This window comes from Carlito syrichta, unplaced genomic scaffold, assembly GCF_000164805.1.
Source record: "Carlito syrichta isolate Samal-C Ts95f unplaced genomic scaffold, Tarsius_syrichta-2.0.1 Scaffold309115, whole genome shotgun sequence".
NCBI classification, from domain to species: domain Eukaryota; kingdom Metazoa; phylum Chordata; class Mammalia; order Primates; family Tarsiidae; genus Carlito; species Carlito syrichta.
Genome location: NW_007253211.1, coordinates 33,686 through 41,892, shown reverse-complemented (window position 1 = coordinate 41,892; position 8,207 = coordinate 33,686). Strand labels below are relative to the sequence as shown.

The 8,207-nt window shown below is 46.8% G+C and overlaps 1 protein-coding gene across 2 annotated transcripts in view; it reads left to right on the top strand.

Annotated features, from left to right (window-relative positions):
- The window catches only part of SNRPC (small nuclear ribonucleoprotein polypeptide C), a 35,668-nt gene that overhangs the window by 8,136 nt on the left and 19,325 nt on the right, over positions 1–8,207 (top strand). The window contains exons 2-4 of one of the 2 annotated variants that reach the window (XM_021716981.1): positions 170–174; positions 6,643–6,651; positions 6,982–7,024. In XM_021716981.1, the coding sequence (XP_021572656.1) occupies positions 6,644–6,651; positions 6,982–7,024 (51 nt within the window). In that variant the 5' untranslated portion in view covers positions 170–174; position 6,643. Of the gene's footprint in view, positions 1–169; positions 175–6,569; positions 6,652–6,981; positions 7,025–8,207 lie in introns of those variants that run through there. The other variant, XM_008066817.1, reaches the window with a different exon arrangement.

Below are 8,207 nucleotides of genomic sequence, written 5' to 3'. Positions count from 1 at the left end.
CGCGCCTGTAGTTCCAGCTACTTGGAAGGCTGAAGTGGAAGGATCACCGGAGCCCAGCAGATTGAGGCTGCGGTGGCCGGGAGCGTGCCACTGCACTCAAGTCTGGGCGACAGAGTGAGACTCCAACTCAAAAAAAAAAAACAAAAAAACAAAAAGTTATGCTGCCCAGGTGCAGTGGTTCACAACTATAATCCCGCAGTTTGCGCGGTGAAGGAGAGAAGACTGCTTGAGCCAATGGGTTTGAGACCCACCTGGGCAACCTGGTGAGAACTAGATTCTACACTTGAAAGGAGCTACCTATAGAAACCTAGAAGAGATTTAATTTATTCTTTTTATTTTTTATTTTTTGAGTTGGAGTCTCACTCTGTTGCTCAGACTGGAGTGCAGTGGTCGCTCCTGGTCACCGCAGCCTTGACCTGCTGGGCTCCGGTGATCCTTCAGCCTCGGCCTTCGAAGTAGCTGGAACTACATGCGCGCGGTACCACGCCCAGCTCATTTTTTATTTTATTGTAGAGATGAGGGTCTTGCCAACTTGCCCAGGCGGGTCTCGAACCTGCGGGCTCAGGCAATCCACTCACCTCAGCCTCCCAAAGGCACGGGATTACAGGCTGAGTCACCGAGCCCGGCAGTTTATTTTTGGTTTAGTCTTTTTGCTGCAGCATAACCATTAGAAAGCATTTATATTCTACTGAAGGTCAAGAGGCAGCCTATCCCATCCCTTTGGTGAATCTCCCTCTCCCTCAGATGCAAGACCAGGACAGCCCAACCTTTCAATTCACAATTTAGCATAATAATCTATGGTAAACTTTCAGGTTCCTTGTCAAGGTGGAAGGTCAAAGTCATAGAAATGATAATATGACCACTTTGGTCAAAGAGTTTGCAAATGTCTAAGGATGGCAAATGTCTAACAAGTCTCTTGCAGGAAAAAACTCTCGGGGTCCAAACCCCCAAATTAACCTAATCAGCTCTTTGTGACCTACCTGACATAGACAGCCCCCACCATGGCAACAATCATGTGACTAACCCACCCATTTGCCTGCTGTCCATCACCTGACATCAGTACTAGCCCTTGCCTGCCCCTTCGTGATGATGTGGAGCAGACCAGCAGCCAATCACCTTAACGATCTTCCCCTATCAAGAGGAATGGTTGGCCGGGCACGGTGACTCAAGCCTGTAATCCCAGCACTTTGGGAGGCCGAGGCAGGAGGGTTGTCTGAGCCGGCGGGTTCGAGACCAGCCTGGGCAACATGGTGAGACCTCATTTCTACAATAAATCAAAAATTATCTGGGCATGGTAGCGTGGGTCTGTAGTTCCGGCTACTTGGAAGGCTGAGGCGGAAGGATCACCTGAGCCCAGCAGGTTGAGCCTGCGGTGGCCAGGAGCATGCCACTGCATTCTGGCCTGGTGACAGAAAGAGACTTCAACTCAAAAAAAAAAAATAGGAATGGTTAAAAGACTCAAACCACAAGTAGCCACTGGCCATTGCCTTGCTAGACACTGGTGTGGCCATGTGCTTTTTGAGCTATTGCTGTCGCCATGTTTCCTGGTTTTGGCCCCATTCCCCACCTTGGGGAGGTAAATCTTCTCTGTATCTCTCTCTCTAATTTACTTTTAAATAAACTATATTTTCTAATGTAACTTCTGCAGTTCTTTGCATCTTTCATGCAGCATCGGATTGCACCCCAGACACCCACGCCCTCAGTGGGCTTGACCTAACATTGTGGAAGTCCTGCTGGGAGAGTGTGACCCTAAGTTATTTTGAAGGCCCAGCAAGATGACCCTAATAATAATAAATTTTTTAAAAATTAGCTGGTTGTGATGGCATACACCTGTAGTTCCAGCGACTCAGAAGGCCGAAGTGGAAGGATCGCCTGAGCCCAGCAGGTCAAGGCTGTGGTGGCCATGAGCATGCCACTGTACTCCAACCTGGGCGACAGAGTGAGACTCAAACTCAACCTCAAAAAATAAAAAGAAGTTATGTTGGTCTAGAAGTAGTGAGTCATCTCAGTTGACTGCTCACAGTGTTATAGCTCAAACTCATTGTTCTATTCTTTCCCCCTTCTCACTACTGCACTTGACAAGTTTTAAAAAAAGGTAAGTAAATAAAAAGTAAGGCTTATTGGGGTATAGTTTACATACAATAAGATGCACCTCATAGTGGAGTTGTTCCTTGTAAGTGGAAGACCTTCCAGCTGGGGGCTACATTTTGATGATTTGAAGTACCTATCTGAGAAACCGAGGCTCACTTATCCAGGCAAGGGAAATACTGGGAGCAGGTTACACTTGTGCCAAGATTTTGAAGGTCCCAGATGCACAGGCAGTGTGTTCAATGGAAAGAGGGTAAGCACGAGACTGACTGGGGTCAAGTCCTGTTTCTTCCATGTACTGTGTGAGTTTTTTCAGATTATGTCACCTGTTTGATCTCAGTTTCTACCAGATAATGTAATGAAATAATGTTATCTAGTGCTCATACAAACTAAGTACTTAATAGATGTTAGTTTCCCCTCTCTACCAGTAAAAGCCAAACTACCAAAGACAGCATGCCCTAGGGCATCAGAGTGTGTGTGTGTGTGTGTGTGTGTGTGTGTGTGTGTGTGTGTGTGTCTCACTCCCAACCACAGTCTCAGGTCCTCCTGGAGTACTAAGCCAAATAGGAGCCACTTATGTTCTGTTTCCAGCTTGGCACCCCTAGAGTCAGACTGAAGGCTTCCTCTGGTAATAAAATGGGCTCAGAGAAAATATTCTATCTATCTAAGAAAAGGCATTTCAGGAGTGAGTAATACCTCCTTTTCAGTAAGGAGTTATTTAAACTCACCCTGCCAAACCTGTTCTTCTGCATTGGTAATTAGTGCCTGCCCAGCTTCCTTTAATGCTTCATAGCCTGTTGGTCCAACAACTTTAGATTAATAATAAAGAGGTTCAAAGAAGAATATGCTCCCCTGAGACTTTGGCCTTTTCTATTTCCAGAAGCAAATGCTCTGTTTACTGTGAGGGAGGCAAGACAATCACAGCAGAACTAATAAATAGTTATTTCCTTTTCACCTGGTCAGGTAAAGATGGTTGGCACCCTGTAGGAAATCAGATGGGCATCCTCATTGTGGTCTTAGTGTTGTTCTCATTTGCCCAAGCTAGGTGGAGAAAGTCTTGTCCCCAGGCACCCATGGCCTTGGAAAGCAGCAGCTGGGTCACCTCCCAATTGATTTCACTTGCACAGTAGAGTGGGCTGAAGATTGTCAGCCACAGGCATGAGTTCTCAGCCACAGATATGTTTACACCCCCTGGGTGGCCTGGCAGGAGCTTTCACAACTGGTGTCCTACATCATGCTGTTTTTTTCCCACAAGAAAGAACAAGTTTCAGTCTTCTGAGTCCACTCCATGGCAGCAAGCTCTGAGTTCAAAATGAAAAGTTGGGGAGAAAGTCATAACGATATGACTGACCCTAGTGAGGCAATTATCAGCAGCTCTGGAAGCATGGCTCAGGGTACAGAGGAAAGTCTGCTTTGGGATTCAGCTTCTTGCCTGCATTTCAAGGCCCTGAAGTTTGGGAATGGAACTAAGAATTGTGGATTCTGAAGAGTGCCTAACACATAGAAGAGTCAGCAGCCAGTGATGGCTCCAAAGTGAAGCTGAAATCTCTTAATGGAAGGGAGAGGGGAAAATGCAGCTGAGTCCCACAGCTCTTCTGTGTGGCCCTGAAGAGGCCCGAAAGAATTCCTGACATGGAATTCAAGAGACTGGGGTTTTGGGCACTAATCTTTTTTTTTTTTTAGTATATATAGTTTATTTTGAAAGTAAATTAGACAGAAATAAAGAGGAAATTCACCTCCCCAAGGTAGGGGAGGGGCCAAAGTTTAAGAAAACATGGATTGGCTACAGCTCAAAGAGCACATAGCCACACCATAGCTTAGCAAGGCAATGGCTCAGGTACTAATCCTTATTACTTACAGTCCCAATACTGTCTACCAGTTACTGTAGTCTAACTGTGGAGTGCTAAGCACTTTATGAGAATTATCTTACTCTGCCCTCATAGCCATGCCCTATGAAGTAGGAACTAGTACTGTCTCCATTTTACAGATGAGAAAGCTGAGACACAAAGAGGTTAAGCAACTTCCCCAAGATCAAAGCAATAGCTTGTGGTGGTACTGGAATTCAAATCCAGGCTGTCTAGATCTGAAGACCACTACAATACTGCCTTTTGATGAACCTGTCTTATCATAGCCCTTACTATATAATGCTATAATTCTGTTTAAATGCTTATCTCTGCCAGCTGACGTGGCTCACACCTTTAATCTCAGCACTGTGAGAGGTGGAGGCGAGAGGATTGCCTAAGCCCAAGGGTTTGAGACCAGCCCAGGCAACTTGGCAAGATCTCATCTCTACAATAAATCAAAAAATTAGCTGGGTGTGGTGGCACGTGTGTGTAGTTCCAGCTACTTGGAAGGCTGAGGTGGAAGGATTGCCTGAGCCCAGCTGGTCAAGGCTGCACGAGCTGTGTCACCACCTGGGTGAGAGTGAAACTGATGCAAAATAAATAAATGCTTATCTCTCACACTAAATTTGGTGGTGGGTATGGTGTGTTATTCGTTTTCTTTTCTTTTTGTTATTTTAGAGATGAGGTCTCACTCTGTTGTCCAGGCTAAAGTGCAATGGCCAGTCATAGCTCGCTGCAGCCTTGAACTCCTGGGTTCAAGCAATCCTCCCAACTCAGCCTCCTGAGTAGTAGTGTGTGTGGCGCATACCATCACACCTGACTTGAAAGGCAGTATTTCACTATGTTGCCCAGGCTGGTCTCGAATGCCTGGCCTCAAGTGATTCTCCTGTCTCAGCCTCCCAAGTAGCTAGAACTACAAGTATATGCCATCATGCATGGCTAATTGTTTAATTTTTTTTGTAGAAACAGGGTCTTGCTTTGTTTCCCAGGCTGGTCTCAAACTCCTGGGCTCAAGTAATCCTCCTGCCTTGGCCTCCCAAAGCCTGGGATTACAGACCTGAGCCACCATGTCTGGCCTTCATTTTCCTGTTGACAGTGGCCAACATAGACCTGAAAACCAAGTAAATGTCTGTTGAATAAATATTGAATAACTGAGTATTACTCTCTGTGTCTTGGCATTGGGGAAAGATATGGGAGGGTTGAGGAAAGGTATAGGTTATTATGGAACAAAGGACCCAAGTCCTCTGGTAGTGACAATGGAAAGGACCACCTTAAACTGGCATCTCCTTTGAATTGGGTTTTGCAAACTGGGTAAGGTATGACCAATGGTCACAGCTGTACATACCACTTATGGCCCAGGATGCTCATCTGTACTTCTTTGACAACAGTACTTCCTAAAGTTTTGGATACTCTTTCACTCCCTGAGGATTAAGTGGGACTGTCAGCCACAATTTTTCACTTGTCCCCAACTAGGGAGGACTCCTGACCTAAGCCTGGCCAATCAGGTCCTTCCTCGGCTTTTGGCAGGATGTGCTGGAAGAATGAAAGCTTGGAGATACATGAAGCTGTCTCACCTGCCAGGTGGCAGTGTGAGGCCAACCTGCGAAGAGAAGCAGTTGAGCTGAGATGAGAGATGGCAGAAGAAAGAGACCGGGATATTATTTGAGACTCTAGGTCAGCCATAATAGGCTAAATCTACCTTCAGGTGTCCCAGCTTTGTGAGTCTCCATATTGCCAATCGGCCAAAGCTAGTTTAAGTAGGGTTTTATCACATGCAACTAAAACAATTATTTAAAAAAATGTATTTGCTTAATGGTAGAGATGAGGTCTTTCTTTCTTTCTGAATAGGAGTCTCACTCTGTTGCCCAAGCTGGAGTGCAATGGCATGCTCATGGCCACCTCAGCCTAACCTGCTGGGCTCAGGTGATCCTTCTGCCTTAGCCTTCCGAGTAACTAAAATTTCAGGCGGGCACCACGACGCCTGGCTAATTTTTTCTTTCTTTCTTTTTTGGAGTCAGAGTCTCACTCGGTCGCCCGGGCTGGAGGGCAGTGGCCGCTCCCGGCCACCGCAGCCTCGACCTGCTGGGCTCCAGCGATCCTTCCGCCTCAGCCTTCCAAGTAGCCGGAATTACAGACGAGCACTACCACTCCCGGCTAATCTTTTTGTTTTGTTTTGTTTTTTAAGTCGGAGTCTCACTCTGTCGCCCAGGCTGGAGTGCAGTGCCACGCTCACGCCCACTCAGCGTCGACCTGCTGGGCTCCGGCGATCCTTTTGCCTCAGCTTTCCAAGTAGTTGGAACTACAGGTGAGAACCACCACGCCCGGCTAAATTTTTTTTGATGTATTGTAGAGATGAGGTCTTGCCAAGTTGCCTAGGCTGGTCTCGAACATGTAACCTCAGGCAATTCTCTCACCTCAGTCTCCCAAAGTGCCGGGATTACAGGCGTAACGCACCGCGCCGGTGAGAATCAAGATTCAATGAACGTGGATTGAACCTCGTAGGGACCCTTAGTCCTCTTTTTTTTTTTTTTGGTCGGTTTTCTATAGGCGAAGGGAGGAGACGGGAAGTCCCGCCCCTCTCATGGTTTTCGGCGGCGAGGGCTCTGAAATCGGCGCGCCGGTGACGTCATCGGTTTTGCGTCGTGGGCGCTTGCTATGTGCGTCCTTTCCGGGCGTCGCGGAGTGGAGTGGCCAACGGCCTGCGCAGCAGCATGCCTAAGTGAGTGGGGACCCTGAAGTCTGAGGGTGGTCGCAGTCGTTAGTTGTGGCCGGGTGAGGGAGCGGAGAGCGGCTTCTGGATTTGGAAGCTTCCAGGGACAGGAGAGGATGTTGTGGGGAGGGAGACCGGGAGCTTCAGACGCCCCTTTGAGAGTGGAGATCCATCCCGCTCAAGGCGACGAAACATGCCTGGTTTATATCTAGACGCTTTGTTTGCTGCTTTTGAGTCTTGAGTGGTCCCATTTGTTTTTTCTTGCGATGAACAGCGCTTCCGTTGCTTGCGCATCTATTAAGTGGTTGTCATTTAATTTTCTCTTTCACCTCTTTTCAGGTTTTATTGTGACTACTGTGATACGTACCTCACCCATGACTCTGTAAGTGGCGTGGCGTATCTTTTCACAGCTTCAAAAAGTCTTATGTGTAATAAGTAAGGTAGTTTTAAGGTACAAGTTTGTGCTTTTCATCCTGCTGAGGTTTGAGGCCTGCTGCTTGGAATCATTTATTTTTCCACCCTTCCCATAACTCATTGAATATTTACAAGTTTTCTAGTGTTTTTATGGACGTCCCACCCGAATATACAAAGTTTTAGCAAGTTTGAAGATCAAAAAAATTTTGGTAAACATCCTAGGAGAGTTTCCTTAAAAGCGCCAGTATTTTATTGTGTCAGGTTACTCAAATGTTTGAATAATGTAGCCGGAAAGAGATGCCTTGGTTTGAAACAGTATACTTTGATGAAAAACTGCTTAACAGCTGGATTTAGTGGCTGATACCTGTAATCCCAGCACTTTGGGAGGTGGAGGTGAGAGGTACATGAGCTCAGAGTTCGAGACCCCTTCTCTATCAAAAAACAAAATTAGCCGGGCTCAGGTGGCTCAGCGGCTCAGCCTGTAATCCCGTGCTTTAGGAGGCTGAGGTGAGTGGATTACCTGAGCCCGCGGGTTCGAGACCTGCCTGGGAAACTTGGCGAGACCTCATTTCTACAATAAGTCAAAAAATTAGCCAGGCTTGATAGCGCGCGCCTGTACTTCCAGCTACTCGGAAGCCTGAGGCGGAAGGATCGCTGGAGCCAAGCAGGTCGAGGCTGCGGTGGCCGGGAGCGTGCCACTGCCCTCCAGACTGGGCGACAGAGTGAGACTCCAACTCAAAAAAAAAAGTTGACATTAATGTCACAATCTAATCTGAACCAGCTTTACGTATTGGGAAGCGGCTAGACTTACAGTGGCAGATAAGATTTTCTAAAACTGATTTTTGCTTGAAAATTCAAATTTGGTGATTGTCAACAAATAATATAAATTGCTTTTCTTGAAGTAACAGGCTCACTCCATTTATTTATTTTTTATTTTTTTTGAGTTGGAGTCTCACTCTGTCGTCCAGACTGGAGTGCAGTGTCCGCTCCCGACCACAGCAGCCTCGACCTGCTGGGCTCCGGCGATCCTTCTCCCTCAGCCTTCCCTAGCTGGAACTATAGGCACATGCTACCATGCCCGGCTAATTTTTTTTTTTTTTTTTTTTTTTGAATTGGAGTCTCATTCTGTCACCCAGACTGGAATGCAGAGG